Source organism: Myotis brandtii, unplaced genomic scaffold (genome assembly GCF_000412655.1).
Source record: "Myotis brandtii unplaced genomic scaffold, ASM41265v1 scaffold670, whole genome shotgun sequence".
Classification (NCBI taxonomy): Eukaryota; Metazoa; Chordata; class Mammalia; order Chiroptera; family Vespertilionidae; genus Myotis; species Myotis brandtii.
Window position 1 is genome coordinate 3,440,319 of NW_005370611.1, and position 17,431 is coordinate 3,457,749.

Consider the following 17,431-nt stretch of genomic DNA (forward strand, 5'->3'; position numbering starts at 1 on the left):
ACATATGTTCCTTAATCTGATGGAGACTGAAAAAAGAAAATCATTCTATGTAGTATTCCTACCAAAATGTTTAACCTGGATCTGATCATGAGGAAACAATTAAACAAATACAAATTAAGAAACATGCCCTAGCTGGTTTGGCTCAGTGGATAAAGCATTGCCCTGCGGTCTGAAGCCTCCTGGGTTCGATTCTGGTCAAGGGCACATACCCGGGTTGCAGGCTCGGTCCCTGGTGAGGGGGCGTGCGGGAAGCAGCTGATCAATGATTCTCTCTCATCAGTGATGTTTCTATCTCTCTCTCTCTTTCCCTCTCCCTTCCTCTCTGAAATCAATAAAAATATATTAAAAATAAAAAGAAACATTCTATAATCTAGGCTCTTCAAAAATACGGGGTGAAAGACAAACAAAAAACTGAAGAAGTATTCTATATTAAAGGAAACTAGGGGAGAGAGACCAAGATGGCGGCATAGGTAAACACCGGAGACTGCTGCCGCAAACAACCACTTCAAAAATACAACTAAAAGACGGAACGGACATCACCCAGAACCACAGGAAGGCTGGCTGAGGAGAGACTCTTCAACTAGAAGGAAAAACAACAGCACACCGAGGCTCAGAGGAGGCGCAGTGTGGAAAAAACTCAGGTGCGGAGGTGCGCGCGCAAAGCGGGCTGGTGGCTGAGAGCGCGGTTGTCGTTTTCGGTCAGGGGGGAGTCTCAGACTCTGAGCTCCAGATACGGGCGAATCGCTGGGGACTCGGACCCAAACGGGAGAAGCGGGAGTGTCTACTCTCTATCTCTCTCTCCCTTCCTCTCTGTAAAAAATCAATAAAATATATTTAAAAAAAAAAAAAATTCGGGGTGAAAGACAAACAAAAAACTGGAGAAGTATTCTATATTAAAGGAAACTAAGAAGACATAGAGGAATGTAATGCATGATTCTTGGCTGGATTCTGGATTTTAAAAAATAGTTATAAAGGAAATTCTTGGGACAGTTAGAGAAATCTGAATAAAATTTGTATATTAGATGATGTCTACAACTAACTCTCAAATGTTTCAGAAAAAAATGTACACGTATTGAAAGAGAAAGATAAAGCAAATGTGGCCATAAAATAACAGTTGGTCAATCTAGGTTCACTGTATCTTCTTAGAACTTCTGTGAACTGGATTTTTCAAAATAAAAAGTTGGGGGAGAAAAAGATAAAACTAAAGTCACTGATATACCACAGACTGAAGTCATTTAAACCTGAAACACTGAAGAAGATCCTTTAGAGGGGCACCCAACCACCAGACTTCCTCCTTTACCTGCTGTATTTAAACATCGATGAAGAGGTGCTAATACTGGCTGAAGCAAATACTTTGCTGCCAATTGTGGGTGTTCTCTTGACATAGTTATGAAGGTAGTGGTGGCAACTCTCTGAAATTGTCGTGCTGTTAATTTATCTTGAAAGTGAAATAAATCCAGGATCTAAAAGAAAAAGTATATGAAGAAAATAAATACCAGCCTCTTTACAAGGGGCATTACATTAACTAAAAAGAAAAAGCACTAATTTCTTTAAGCCAAAAAATAAACTCACTGCAATAACACTGATTCAACAAAATCGGTTTTTTAAAATTTAACAACCCAGTATCAAAGGTTGTGAGAACTGAAGAGACTATGTTTTCATTAAATAATTTTATATAATTTATAAAATATATGCTCATTGTAGAAAATCTAGAAAATAATGTTTTGAGAATAAAATTAAATCTTCCTAAATCACTAATAATCATTTTTGGTGTATTTTTTCCAATATACAGTATTTCTGTATAATTCTTTTTTGTTTTTAATTGAAGCCATACTTAATATTCAGTTTTGTATATTATTAAAATATCATCTATATATATAAAACCCTAATATGCAAATAGACCGAACAGTGGAACAACCGAATAACCAGTTGCTATGACGTGCGCAGACCACCAGGAGGCGTGTGTGGAACATGGTGGGCGTCAGCCGTGGTGGGATGGTGGAACAGTTTAGCAGGGCACAAGACCAAGGCGGGGTACTTGTCGCTGTCATTGGGGTGAGCCTCCGGTGGTTACTGAAAATTCTTTGCTCCCCCGCGCCGCGGTCCCGTCTAGCGCTCAGACCCGCTGCTGGTGCTGGCCCTAATTGCTCTGTGCCATCAGCAGGTGCTAGTGGGGCCGGCGCTGTCAGCGCGTGGGAGCAGCGGGAGCAGGGCTACCAGCAGAGAGGGGACTGGGGGCTGCAGCAGGGCTGGCGGGGGAGCAGAGGATGGGCCAAGACCCGTCCCTGTGCCCACCGCAGCCTCGTGGCCCACAGTTCAAGGTGCACAAATTCGTGCACTGGGCTCCTAGTACTGTTATAAATTCCTCAAAAATACTTTATGGTGATATATATCTATTCAAGCTGCAGGTAAAAATTTATTAAATTATTTCCTAATATCCAGACATTCTGTTTATCCCCAAATTTTGCTATTATAAAAGCACCACTAAATGAAATTACTGGGTCAAGGTATACAAGTACATTTAGAGCCTGAAGATCACCTGTCGTGTTTGAACAACCTATTTTCTCAAAGACAAACATAGATCTCCAGTGCCTCGGTGGGTTTACCACACTCTAAAAGCAACTGATAGAAAAGTGTATTTCTATTCCTGACTTAAAAGTGACTCTTGCACTTTTTGCAGGCAGGAGAATCTCTGTCCAAAAACTGTATGTGACCTCTGACACTGCCAGAAAGACTCAGCAGGCCTGAAACCTGTGACTTGATTTTAGCCTTTGTCAAGTACCAAAACTAAAGCTCCTAGTTTCAGAAAATATTTATTCATCATTGCAAATGCTAACTTTGTCCTGTAAGATTATTTATATGTAGTATATTTCACTATAAAATCTTTACATTGTGATATTGTGTTCTCATGCATGCCTGCCCATGAGAACCCTGATCAGCATAACAAAGAACTACTTTCTTTGGACTATACTTCAAAAGCCATGTCTTACATTTAATTGCATGGGGAGTACTGATTAAGAAAACTCCTTCCAGCCCTAACTGGTTTGGCTCAGTGGATAGAGCATCAGCCTGCAGACTGAAGGGTCCCAGGTTCGATTCTGGTCAAGGGCATGTACCTTGGTTGCAGACACATCCCCAGTAGGGGGTGTGCAGGAGGCAGCTGATGGATGTTTCTAACTCTCTATCCCTCTCCCTTCCTCTCTGTAAAAAATCAATGAAATATATTTTTAAAAAAATAAAAAATTAAAAAAAAGAAAGAAAACTCCTTCCACATTTTTCACCTATCAGATTAGCAAAGATAAAGAAGTTTTGTAGCATGTTGTACAGGTAAAAGTGTAGGAAAACAGATACATAAATAATATCAGTTAAAAATTTAACTGTATATACCCTTTGAACTAGTCATTTCAATTCTGGGAATTTTTCCTATGGTAGGACTTGCACATGTACAAGATTTATGAGTAATAACTATAGCATGGCTTATAATAGCAAAACAATGAAAACCACTCAAATATCCATTAGGGGACTGGTTAAATAAATTATGGTACAGTAATGTAATGCAATACTACCCACCCACGAAAAAGAATTAGGCAGCTCTATATGAAATGACTACGTATATGAAATGATCTCCAAGGTACATTGTTAAATTAAAAAAGCAAAATGAGCCCTAACCGGTTTGGCTCAGTGGATAGAGCATTGGCCTGCGGACTCAAGGGTCCCAGGTTCGATTCTAGTCAAGGGCATGTACCTTGGCTGCGGGCACATACCCACTGGGGAGTGTGCAGGAGGCAGCTGATCGATGTTTCTCTCTCATCGATGTTTCTCTCTATCCCTCTCCTTTCCTCTCTGTAAAAAATCAATAGAATATATATTAAAAGAAAAAAGAAAAATGAAAAACAGTGTGTGTAGTATGTTATGAAAAAAAAAAGAAAAAGAAAAATGAAAAACAGTGTGTGTAGTATGTTATCATTTGGATGAAAATTAGACTATATACACACATACAAATACATATAGTTATATATACATAACACACAGAATATTTCTGGAAAATAAACAAGAAATTGGTAACAGTGACTACTTCTGAGGGACTAGAAGTGAGAGGGAAACTTACAATTCTGTTAACTCTTTTGTGCTTTTTAAATTACTAGTATGTAATAAATAATTTACCTTATTTATTTAATACCTATTTTTAGCTAATTAAAAACACAGAAAAGATAAGGAACGAGATAAAACTTTGGTTTCATAGCCCAACTCTGACAGCAAGCTGGGTGGGCTACTTACTTACCTAATAGTGATGAAGTGTACTTAAACCTAACAATTAGGTCGGTGTCTCCAACAGGTTTTTAATTCCTTTATTAAGAAGGTCGCTCACTGATCAATAAACTTAAATATTATATTGCTTTTACCTCAATATGAGAGGAACATTAAAAATCCTCTTTCTGTAAAAACCAGAAAATCCTCAAACATTCAAAAGAAACAAAATGATTTACCTGGGGACAGGTATCTCTATAGTAGTCCTCTGGTGAAAGAGACTGCTGGGGACAAGAGGCCAAAATCTTTGCAATCAAGTCACACTTTTTCCAGTCAGCAGCTGTTGCCTCCGCATCACTCCCACCAGCCACTCCAGCTGTCAGCAATGAATAGAGATGTCAAAAACTCACAGCAGTTTCCCAGGTAAGGTCCTAAAAATTTGAGATAGTCCTGGCTGGGTTTTCTCAGTGGTTAGAGTGTGGGCCCATGGACCAAAAGGTCGCAGATTCGATTCCGGGTCAAGGGCATGTACCTCGATTGCAGGTTCAATCCCCAGCCCCCAGTCAGGACTCAAGTGGGAAGCAACCAATTGATGTGTCTCTCTCACGTCAATGTTTCTCTCCCTCTCCCTCTCCCTTGCCCTCACCCTCACCCTTACCCTCTCTCCTCACTCCCTCCCACTCTCTCTAAAAATCAAAGGAAATAATATTCTTGGGTGAGGATAACAAAAAAACCCACAAACTTTAACAATTACCAGGCATATGCATACAATTCAGTCATAAAAAGGAATAAAGGGCTAATTCATGTACAACACGACTAAACCTAAAAAAAAAAAAAAAAAAATGAAGCTAAGTGAAAGAAGCCAAACACAAAGATCACAAATTGTATCATTCATTCCATTTGGATGACATATCCAGAACAGGCAAATTCATTGAGACAGAAAGTAGATTAGTGCTTACAAGGAACTGGAGGAGGGGACAGGGGGAGTAATTGGGGGGATAATGATAAAAATGTTTGGAATTATGGTGGTGCTGTCGGCACACAGACCATGTGCATCCCCAAGCACGACCTCTACCCCAACGACCTGTATTATATTTTAATGTATATGTGAATATATTGAAAATAATCTGTTTGTTTTTTCCTGGTTTTTGTTTGTTTTTTGTTTTGCTTTTAGCCTTTACATGCTAGGATCACAGGCAGACTTTGTAAGGATGGCTGAAGTTCTCCTGCAAGGTTTAATTTGTTATCATGTATATATTCCAAAGCAAGCTGCCTTGTGGTTTCGGCCAGCCTTGTGCTATGTTGATAAGATTGATTTACTGCTTAAAATCACTTTACTTTATCCAATTTTTACTGAACTTTTTATGTAAAAAATAAAATTAATTAAAGAAAAATGTTTGGAATTAGATATTAGTAATGGCTACACAACTTTGTGAATATACTAAAAACCATTGAATTGTATTCTTTATTTTTAACTATATTTTTTAAGATTGTTTATTTGAGATTTTTCTTGTTTCTTTTTTTTTCTTTTCTTTTTTTTATTGATTTCAAAGAGGAAGGGAGAGGGAGAGAGAGATAGAAACATCAATGATGAGAAAGAATCATTGATCGGCTGCCTCTTGCACGCCCCCAACTGGGGATCGAGCCCACAACCCAGGCATGTGCCCTTGACCAGAATCGAACCCAGGACTCTTCAGTCTGCAAGCCGACACTCTATCCACTGAGCCAAACCGGCTAGGGCTATTTTTAACTATTCTTAAAAAATTTTTTAATTGATTGATTTTTAGAGAGAAAGGAAGGGAGAGTTGAGTGAGGGATGAGAGAAACACCAAATGTTGTTCCACTTATATATGTATTCACTGGTTGATTCTTGTATGTTCCCTTTTCTTATATGTGCCCTGATCGGGAATTGAATCCTCAACCTTGGCATATCAGGACCACACTCTAACCAACTGAGCTTCCTGGCCATGGTGTGGAAATGAATCTAAAACTTCATTCCAAAGTGTGTATCTCTAAGGTATGTGTAGCTTCAAGATAACTGTTTTGTGTTTTAAGTCCTGAGGCGAAGTCCTCTTAGCACCCTGCTACAAAGCCTTTTCCCACTGACAATTTCACATTTTCTTTGGGGTTTTACTTAAACTTTCTGTGCAATGTTTTCCTCTGATATTACAAATCATTTGAAATAGCCCACAATATCATTCAACAATGTGAGCAGTGTGTCACGACTGTTTTAGAAAAAAATGGCAGGAAAATAGTTTCTTTGGAAAAGAAATTCATTAAGGTTTGACTTCCAAGTCTAACTTCCTTAATCTCCACAAAGACACATATAGTCTCAATCAAGTTTAAAGGCCAATGTTAAAGACCAGTAATTCACTCTGGCTTGAAGGAAAATGGATACTACAGTAACAGAAACATTTTCTTTCTTACCACCCGCTCCTTCCAAAATGCCCCGGACCACTGCCTGCACACCACTGGGTCTCATCAACCTTTCAGAGAGCAGCTGCCCACACAGACGCCGAAGCCAAGCGGGGGCCCGACATCTAACTTGTGTCTTCACATCTGTGCAGGACTGAAAAAGGAAGGGAAAGGTATGAACTGAATGTCAGTGAAATAGATGGGATGTGTAGAAATTATTAAAACATATATAATGAGACAGACTGACAATAAACAGTAAGCTATACAGACTTCAAAAGAACATTTTTTTCCTTAAAAAAAAAAGGGGGCTCCTTTACAAAACCTCCTTCCTCATATTTGTTTTAACTTTTAAGAAAGTAAAAATACAGTAAAACTTCAAGTGAAACAGCAAGTGAAGTTTCAAACCCAGAAATAGACAAACACATCAGTGAATAAAATACAGATTTGGCGAACACAAGGTTAATGTGGCCATTAACCCTGAATGCAGTCCTTCCAGTTGATTCTAGCTTCCAAAGAAGATTCCTCTGAACACTACTCACCACCAGGAGGACAGTTCACAACAGACAGAGGGCAGGCACTCTAGTCTTGCCTCCACAGTCTTACCTATGATTCCTTGTGACACAGCAATTTCAAGAAAGAGGTGGATTTCTTCAAGGGCTCCTTTTTTAGAGCTCTGTGGCGCCATCATGAACAAACAGACTTGGTATCCCTTATTTTGAGCAAAAATGTTAACCATTTTTGGACACTTGGGAGCCCAAAATTAGTGAAAGAAACAATCCTAACTAACCTGTCCTCTCTCTTATATTTATGGAGGAGTAATAATTACCATTTATTGTTAAGAACCTTCCACATAATCTCAAAGGGACTATAAAAAAGGCACTGCTGTCATCCATTTTATGGATAAGGAAAGTGAGGGATGGAAAGGTTTATTAATTCATACAGCTGCACACTGAGGTTGAATTCTAGTACGCCTAACTCCACAGTCTCTTTTTACCACATTATCATTATAATGCATTTGTTTTAATCTGGCAAACTGTGAATTTATTCAGAGAAGCAGAGTGTGAGGCCAGAGAGCCTATGGGGGGTGGGCTATAGTAATGCTCTAGGGATGAGATGAAAATGACTTCAACTGGGAGATATCTTTGCCTCCAGCTTCAGCTGGTCCTTGTTCCTGACCTACAGCCAATTCCTTTGGCCCCTCATGCCTTACTCACCTAGATTTATGACTAAACTCTAGGTCCTAAGAGCAAATAGGGAATCCCCATCTACATCCCCAAATTCAGTCATTGCAGATACATAATTATTTTTAAGGAAAAAAGGAATTATCATATGCCTAGCCCTAGGCAAATATATACTATTACTTTTTTTCCTCCCAAAGGAGCTAAAAATAGTCCCAATAACAGCTCTAATTTTAATTTCTTGACTTCAAATACTCCATTCAAAGATAAGATATTCAAATATTTCTGCCAAAAGAATGTATTGTCAAACAGCCAAATTTTAGTTTAAAAATATCTAGTTTCAGAATGAATATATTTTAAATAAAACTACCATATTCTTGGGAATAGTGTTCATCATTCCATTAAAAGAAAAATCCTTTTTAAGTTAACCTAAGGATCAGTGAAATTTAGTTTTCCAAATACCATGTAATGATCTAAGAGATGAAATGAGGTTTAACTAGATTATCAAATTTCCCAGGAGAAGGCCCACTCCCAGAAGACTGCACATTATAATTAATGATTCAACCACGAGAGTCCCTAGGCCTGAATACCGACCTGGGGTGGTCCTCCCTGGAGGATAAGTAATTCTCGAACTGCTAATGGTTGATACACTTGATCCAAGATGTCTCTCAAGGCCTCCCTAGATAGGGCTCTTTCCTCTTCGGTTAACACCTAAAAAAAACCATGCAGTACTTGGCTTTTGCAGAATACAAAGCAGGCAGGCAATCGAAGGTGATATTTTACAATACTGCACAGACACTTGTGAGGGGAGAGAGAAGAAGGCCTCTTGATTTCCTTCCGCGTGGAGGAAGCCACACTACAGAGACACTCCTGCCCTCTCTCCATCCCCGCACTCAGCTCTGGGCAGGAGAGCTTACTGACTTACCTCAATGGCTAGACGGGAATAAGCTTACTTATTGGCTGGTTTTGTCATGCACAGCTCAACGCGTTCCTCTTCCACCTCTTCAGAGCAAGTGCGCATTCTGTTCTGCTCTTCCTGGCTGTGCATTTTACAGAGGCACGTCCCCTGCCGGAAGGCAGAGGCACTGCAGTTTCCCAGCCCTCCTTAAAACTGGGGGAGTAGTAAGAATGTCTGATTCTGGAATTCACTGTTGGGAAGCCCATTTGTCTCCATCCAGAAGCAATATCCTCCAACTTTGAATTTATGAGTAATGTTTGTTTTAATTTTTTACTGATTTTAGAGGAAGGAAGGAAGGAAGGAAACATCGATGTGAGAGAGAAACATTGATCTGTTGCGAGGAAGGAAGGGAGGGGGAGAAAGAGGAAGAGAAAAAGAGAGAAACATCGATGTGAGAGAGAAACATTGATCTGTTGCCTCTCATACACACCACGACCTGGGATCGAACCCACAACCTCTTGGCACATGGGACGACGTTCCAAGCAACTGAGCCACCGGCCAGGGCTAAAGGTGATGTTCTGACTTTTCACATCTCTCTTACTCTGTTAAATGTCTTTTAATTCATTGAGAACTTGGGCAGCAAAGAGGGGTGCTGTTCATGGGGCCTCAACAGTACTGTCCCCCTTCAGTAACTCAGTTAAGTGTTATATTAACCTTTATGACTGTAGACCATCACCGGTCTACATAAGCAGTCAGTGTGCTGCCCATTATCATTTAGCAAACGGAGGTACAGGAGCTGCTTAGGGTATAGCTGGGACTTGTCCAGCTTCATGATGACACCCATCATGTTTCCCCTTCTGCCAACTTCTCCCACCTTCATACTTGGTCCTTTCTATGTCTTTCCCTTTCTTTTGTCTCTCCTGCCCCAGACCCCTGGGGCACTGCCTGGCCCCAGTGATATTAATAAAACCTGTCAATCAGATGCCCCTATCTCAGAAGTCCAGATAGAATTGTCAGACTCATACACTGTCATAAAGAGAATAGCGCTCTGCTCCACAGAACAAAGGCAAGGGAGAGCTCATAAATTCCTGTCACTGCTCAAATGATAGTGGGTTTTAGGTAAATGTTTGTGAGCACAGCCAGGAGAGAGAATGGAAAAGGGAACCAACAGTCCTGGCAGGGAGGCTCAGTTGGTTGGAGTGCAACCCCTACAGCAAAAGGTTGCGGGTTCGACTCCTGGTCGGGCATATACAGAAAGCAACTGATCAACTGATGTTTCTCTTTCACATCGATGTTTCCCTCTCCTTCTTCCTTCCTCTCTCTCTACAAATCAATAAACATATCCTGGGGTGAGGATTTTTAAAAAGGGGGAACAAAAAGAAACATGTTGGAAGATGACATAGAAAGGTGAGAGAGAAATTAGGTGGTGGGCATTATGAGATCTGGCTGCAGTGGTTAAGGAATTACCCTGCATATGAACTACACTGACCCTCGCTACATTTATACAATTTTATAAAAAGGACACAGAGGCTCAAAGAATTAGCCTGTGATAACTGTTCCATAGAATGACAAGAAGGGACAGGTGAAATGGGCTCTCCAGGTGTGCAAATGACTAGCATCTAATAAAGCTCCAACCCTCTAAAAAGGTTCATTTATCTACTGGGTATGCTTTGACATTCACTGGGAACTCTAGCTCTTTCCATCAGTCCCTTTCTAAAGAAGTAAGAGTTATCTTTTATAACAACCACACACAAATATGTTCACATATTCATACAGATTCACACAGACACACCCACAGACTCTGACTCTCTCCTCTCTCTCTCAACAGATATTTTACCTCTTCTTCAGCTTTTAGTGATTTTCTCTTGGTTGGGCAGAATCCCAGTTGGCACAGACCTGCTGCAATATCCCCAAAATGGCGGCAGAAAATCAAGCTCCCCAGAGATGCGTGCTGAGCAACATTTAGGAGGACCCTGCAGCTGGTATACAGTCTCCGGGTTGCATGGGGGGAAGCATCGAGACACACCACGTCTTGAACAACAGCCCCAAACTCAGTCCTGTATCTCAAGGGGACTCCAACACCAGGCATGAGATAGGGGCAGACGCCCAAGGTGACCACAAACTGTAAAGCTGACTGGACAGTCTTCTGCTGTGAGATACTGAGTGTATCTGGGCTCAGGGCAGGGGCGGCTTCTGGAGTCCTTGGGTTGGGTTTAGCTGGAATGAAATCAGCGGCAAGGTAGATCATGGTTTCCTTCAAGCACAAGAGCAACAGTAAGGTTTGAGAGGTAAAACTCCAGGTGACATCCACAGAGTTTTGGGGCCACTCTGCCCTATTAGCAATTTCATCCCTTAGGAGTTTCAGTTTCTTCCAGTGAGGATCCTTCAGAAATTTGTCCTCCAAAGCAGACAGGTTAGATTTTAAAGTAGCCAACAAGACATCATGTTTTGTGATCTGTAGTGAACTTGAGCCTGATCCTTTAAAGGGAAAAAAAAAAAAGGAGAGACAACATACGTGGAAAATTAATTGCACTTTCCTCTGTGGAAATGCACTGCCCACTCCAGTTCCTCCTCTGAGGCCTGGCTCAGATGGCAATGCCTCTGGAAAGCCTCCCCTAACTGTGCCACCCAGCCTAGGCAGAATTCAGGACCATATTTCCTCCCTGCCCACAGCACTTCGGATGTCATTAGAATAGCGTCCCTAACATGTTATACTTCAGCTAGTTAGTTTCTATTCCACTTGTGTTCTGAAGTCAGAGGCCATGTCTTAGCTATCTTTCTGGGCTTAAATTGTAGCTAGAACAGAAATTTAGAAAGCTGAACATTTACTATCGAACATTCATTCACTCAAACTATTCTAGGTGCAGCCATTAAATTATATTGAACATCAATTAATGACATGTTCATTCAATATATTCTAAAGTGGACAAAGAGTATAAAACACTATATGAGCAAAATATGTAAAGTTTATAGAAAAAATGCAAATGACTTTTAAACATGAAAATATGACCCACTTTGCTCCTAAAAGAAAGGTAAGTTAAAATTGTACTAAAATAGCACTTCCCATCTATCAGCTGGCTAAAGTTCAAGTTTTATAACACACTAGTGACCCGGTGCACAGATTCGTGCACATTGAAGGGAAATTAATTAGAAGGTGGCCAGCGGGGCTGGACACGCTCTGGAGCCAACCTCCCATGGCCCCTCCCCAGCCGGCTGCACCTGGGGTGGTGCTGGGGAGTGAGCAGGGTCCCGCCAGCAGGTGGGGTCCCTTAGCCTGGCCTGCAGGGATCAGCTAAAACCGCTCTCTGACATCGCCCAAGGAGCCTCAGAGTGTGAGAGGGCACTCTGCAAAGTTGCTGTCATCCAGGGTGTGGAACGCAAACGCAAGTGTGCAGTAAACCACCAGATTTTGGGGGACAGTGCCCCAGTAACAACATAACCCATGGCTGAAGGTAGAATCCTGCAGCCCCACAAGGAATTGGGCTCCCTCCTCTCTGGTTTCGGGGTGAGTCACCCAAGAACCACCACTGCCAACTCACTGCAGCTTGGCAGCTCCTGCGTTGAGCGTCTGGCCCCTGGTGGTCAGTGTGCGTTGTAGTGACCAGTCGGACGGTTGGACACTTAGCATATTAGCCTTTTATATATGTAGATTATGTGACAAGGTTTGGGGGAAAACACACAATCATACATTGCTGGTAGAAACTAAAATGGTACCTCCCTAAGGAGAGAAATTGGGCAATATATAGCAAAATCACATTGGCATTTAACCTTTGCCTAGCAATTCCATTTTAGGAATTCAGACAAAAATGACATATACACAAGGTATTCATTGTAGTGTTTCTTGTATTAACAAAAGACTTACGCTAGCCAGTTTGGCCCAGTGGATAGAGCATCAGCCTGTAGACTGAAGGGTCATGGGATCGAATCCGGTCAAGGGCACATACCTCGGTTGCAGGCTCCTCCCTGGCCTGGGCCCTGGTCAGGGTTCGTGCAGGAGGCAACCAATCAATGTGTTTCTTTCACATCAATATTTCTCTCTGTCTTTCCCTCTCTCTAAAAATCAATGGAAAAATATCCTCGGGTGAGGAGTAAAAAAAAAACAAAAGACTGAAACAACCCAAATGCCCATTAATAGAAAACTGACTGAATAAGAAATGGTATGTACACATAATGGATTACTTATAAAAGGGAAAGAGAAAGATTTGTGCCACTGCATAGTGATCTCTAAGACTTATTAAAATGTAAAAGTGCAGAAGAATGTATATAGTATGCTACCTTTTGTGTAAGAATGGAAGGGAATAAGAAGTATATTATTTACTTTTATTTTCAAAAATAGCAGTGGGAGAACAAATTAAAAACTAAAATGAGTTATATAGAAAGAGGGAGAGTACAGTGAGAAGATAGGGATTTTTCTTTTGTGCTTAATTATAATTTTAAAAATCTTTATAATGAATATTTATTGTTTCTGTACTAAAAAAAGAAAGTTCTTTTTAAGGCTATAAAACGGTAGGTAGTATATGAGACCGTGTCAAAAAGAAAAATAGTATTTCCCAAAATGCAATCTCTGGATAGTTGGATTAAGGTCATTTTAATTTTCTTCTTTTACTTTTTCTATATTTTAAGCTTTACTATAAGGAACATAAAGTACTTTATAAAAATAAAAAGGAACAATAACATTGTTCTTTAAAAATAATAAGAGTCAGAAGAATTTTCCATTGCTTCTCTAGGGCTGTCCAGGGTAAGTATTCTGACCCACGGGCGTGAATATGTGGTTCCTTTGGCTAAAGATACCTAAAAAGTAAGTAAGTGCTCTCACAGCTTGTTGCCACTAACCATGAAGATCACTAAACAACCTCTAAGTGACTTCCTGTGACTTTACAAGATGTTTGAACCCAAACATGGGACACAAAGAAAGTGATTTAAAGCAAAAGCTGTTTATCGAGTTCCTTAAAAAAAGTAGTCTTTTCTGCCCTCTATTGGTGATAAAAATAAAATCTACTTGAAAATAAAGGCATTCCACTCTCACATCAATTTTTCTCCTCTCTTCTCTCCCTTCCTCTCTCTCTAAAAATAAATTTAAAAATACTTAAATAAATAAATATACACAATTATCTGAAAAGGTGACTGAAGTTTCCTCCCTTTTCCAACCACATATATATGTGAGTCTAGCCTTTCTTCATCTGTTTCAATCAGAACAACCTATCATGACAGAATGAATGGAGAAGCAAATATAAAAATTGAGCTGTCCTCTAATAAGCCAGACATTAAGAAAATTTGCAAAAATGTAAAACAATGCCATTCTTCCCACTAATTTATTTTATTTTGCAAAATATAATTTTCATGAGAAAAGTCATTATGTTAGCATGTAATGGTTTATTAGTGTTATTTTTATCTATTTTAAAATTAATGTTATTTAAAAATAAATGTAAAAGGTTTCTCTTAAGGTCTTCATTTCTAATACAGTAAATATTGATACATATAACCCACAGAAAATCTCTTTTAAGTCCTCAACAATTTTTAAGAGTGTAAAAAAGTGCTGAAACCAAAAAGTTTGAGATTGCTGCCTTAAAATAATGTTTTCCAAATTTCAGTCACATAGCATTTCCACAATTTTTGTCATTTATCGGAGTACCAGCTATATTGTAATTTGCTTTATTTCTTCAAATTAAATCATTTTTAAACTTAAATTATAATAGCTAATATATTTTTCTAAGCTTTATGTATTTAACTCAAGTCTCACAACAAATCTGTGAGGCAAGGACTATTATTAATCATTAATCATTATTATTTCCAGGGCATATTCAACTTGTGCAGTCTGGCTCCAGTGCCAAACTCCTGATCACTTCACTACACTATTCAGCCTCGAAGTGTTTTCCTACCCACCACCTAGAGCCATTCCTATCACACTTCGGGAAATGCTGTCCTCGTGAACAGCATCATCTAGTCTTTCCAATCAGCAATTTAAATATCTATGCTTTGTGACATTTAAAAGCAGACTTCACGATTTGTATGGTACTTTTTATTAAGTTCAAAGTGCAAACGATGTGGCATGCAGGAATGAGTGTGATACACTTTCCTTATTTGTAAGTTAATGGAATTTTCAGCCCCCTCTCCCCCAGTGAAACTATATTTAGTATTTAGAAAAGTTATTTTTTAAGAAAACTATTGTTGAGATGGCCCCCATTTTTCCTAAAAGTGGAGGTGGAAATATTCTTATTTGCCCCATGACTGAGAATAGAAATGGAAGTCAGGGGAAGAGAAATGCTTAATGCAGCAGAACGTTTGGTGGCTCAAAAGTGAAAGAATGGTAATATCTTCCTTCCCATCTACGTAATTCCCATCTAGACTCAATTCTTCTTCCTCCTGTGGCCTCACCCATGGAGAATTCCTCTAACCAACTCTATCTGTACCATCCATTCAGCACTAGTGTTCTCTTGCCATGTCAAATGCCTTTTAGTTTATAGGTGTGGTACCATTTCCCCCAAACAGACAAGATGCTTGAGAGCACAAGTTGTTATACACATTTGCATCTCCAACAGCACTGAGGACAGAATACTAGGAACAGTTAACTCTCAGTAAATATTACCTCAAAGGTAGTCAATTTACAGATCAAAAAAAGTTTAACCAGGGGGATGTAACTTTAACCAATTACTTTCATCCTGTCTGCTCAAGATCCTCTGCCCATCAGGGACATCTGAATATCATAATGCACTTTAAATTCCTTCCGTGAAAGATTTGATAAAAGAAAACAGTGGGCAGATTCACTCAATATACAACAGACTACATGTGCAAAATAATATCATTTAACGACACTAAATAAATGATTCTTTTTCAAATAGGGATCTAAGCATTCCTATTTGAAAAAGAGTAATTTAATAAGTTCATGTATGTAACCCCACCACATACTCTTGGAGATTTAGAGGTCTTCTGTAAATGAAGTACATGTGCTTTGTGATAGATGATTACTTCCAGATTGTTTTGCTGATTTAACCTTTTCCTCAGTCATACGTGAGAGAGTGGCAGTTTCTAGACAAGTGACCTCTTGATTAGTAAGTTAGAACTCTACTTTGCGGTTTAATTCTTTGTTGGGGCAAAGTGCTGTAGTCACCACACTACAGTGGAAGCCTCCTGAATTCAAACCCTAGCTTTGCCACTCGCTAGACTGACACTGAGCAATCTCTAACCGCAGTAAAATGGAATACAAGCAATACCTAGCTCACGTGATTGTTGTGGGACTCTATAATAATAAAAGCGTAATATGGTAATTAGACCAGATGTCCTTCTGGACATCCTTCCGGATGACCTTCCGGATGAAGCCGAGCCTGTGAGGGAAGCCCAGGTCCTGGGTGCTGGCGGCTGGAGGGAAGCCGGTGCTGGCAGCCGGGTGAAGGAAGGCCTACTCTTGCACAAATTTTGTGCATCGGGCCTCTAGTTAAATGATAATAATCGGCATAGTACAGGGATTGATACTTCTTAGGCACTCAGTGACAATTATTAATCACTTCTTTTCACGTCACCCCAGGTAGGGTATAATGTTTGTGGGAGTGTTTGCAGTTTGGGCAGGGAGGGAGGTGGTGGGGGGAAGAGGGCATGTCTCAAAATTTGAGACATGAAACATCACCTCACAAGACAATTGATGTACCTTACCTTGCTCACCCTAAACCCCTCTCCCCAAATCAGACACTTTAGCTGTGTTCCTTCTCAAAGCTCCAGAGACAGTGGTTCTCAACCTGTGGGTCGCGACCCCTGAAAATACATCCTGCATATCAGATATTTACATGACGATTCATAACAGTAGCAAAAGTACAGTTATGAAGTAGCAACAAAAATAATTTTATGGTTGGGGGTCACCACAACATGAGGAACTGTATTAAAGGGTCGCGGCATTAGGAAGGTTGAGAACCACTGGAATAATATGAGCACATGATCCTGGGTGGGTGACTTAGTCTTCAGTGAGGCTTGGGCGTGCTTGGCTGTGAAGGGTGAGCGCCGGGCTCCCAGGGGGGCCTTAAGATTTTAAATTGGGGCCCTAAGCGGTGTGGCTCAGTGGATAGAGCATCAGCCTGCAGACTGAAGGGTCCCAGGTTCAATTCAGGTCAAGGGTATGTACCTTGGTTGCGGACACATCCCCAGTAGGGAGTATGCAGGAGGCAGCTGATCGATGTTTCTAACTCTCTATCCCTCTCCCTTCCTCTCTGTAAGAAATCAATAAAATATGTATTTTTAAAAAGATTCTAAATTGGGAACACCTTGTCAAGTCACCACCAAAGATGAAAAGTGATTGTAAATCCGTCCCGGGCTGTAAATCCCTAAATACTCTCCCCAAACCCAGCTCAAACGTCACTGCTTCCTTTTGGGGGACTCCCTGGCATTTTGCACAAATCTCCAGCGTCCACGTTAGGTCCTGCGCCCCCCAGAGGTTGGGACCTCACTTCACCGTCCCGAGCACCGCGTCTCCGGAGCTGTAACCGCAGTCGCTGCCGCGGATGCTGCACCGGGACTGGGAGACACCACCACCCAAGGCGCGTGCGCAGTGTCTGGCAGAGGGCAGCGCTCGAGAGAGCCTGGTTGGTACCAGTGTCCACAGACTCCCATCCCTCCTGCAGCCTGGGCTTCCTCACGGGAAAGAGGAGGCTGGGCAGACAGTGCCCAAAGCCCCGGGGGCGGGGCGGCCTCCGGCCCTGAAGCCCCG

At 40.7% G+C, this 17,431-nt stretch overlaps 1 protein-coding gene across 1 annotated transcript in view; it reads right to left on the minus strand.

Moving 5' to 3' along the window:
- Positions 1-17,431, minus strand: part of TANGO6 (transport and golgi organization 6 homolog) — a 144,417-nt gene that overhangs the window by 121,646 nt on the left and 5,340 nt on the right. The window contains exons 2-6 of the mRNA XM_005881224.2: positions 10,577-11,217; positions 8,436-8,552; positions 6,676-6,817; positions 4,488-4,624; positions 1,301-1,463 (exon numbers count right to left, since the gene is read on the minus strand). Of these exons, the coding sequence (XP_005881286.1) occupies positions 1,301-1,463; positions 4,488-4,624; positions 6,676-6,817; positions 8,436-8,552; positions 10,577-11,217 (1,200 nt within the window). The remainder of the gene's footprint in view (positions 1-1,300; positions 1,464-4,487; positions 4,625-6,675; positions 6,818-8,435; positions 8,553-10,576; positions 11,218-17,431) is intronic.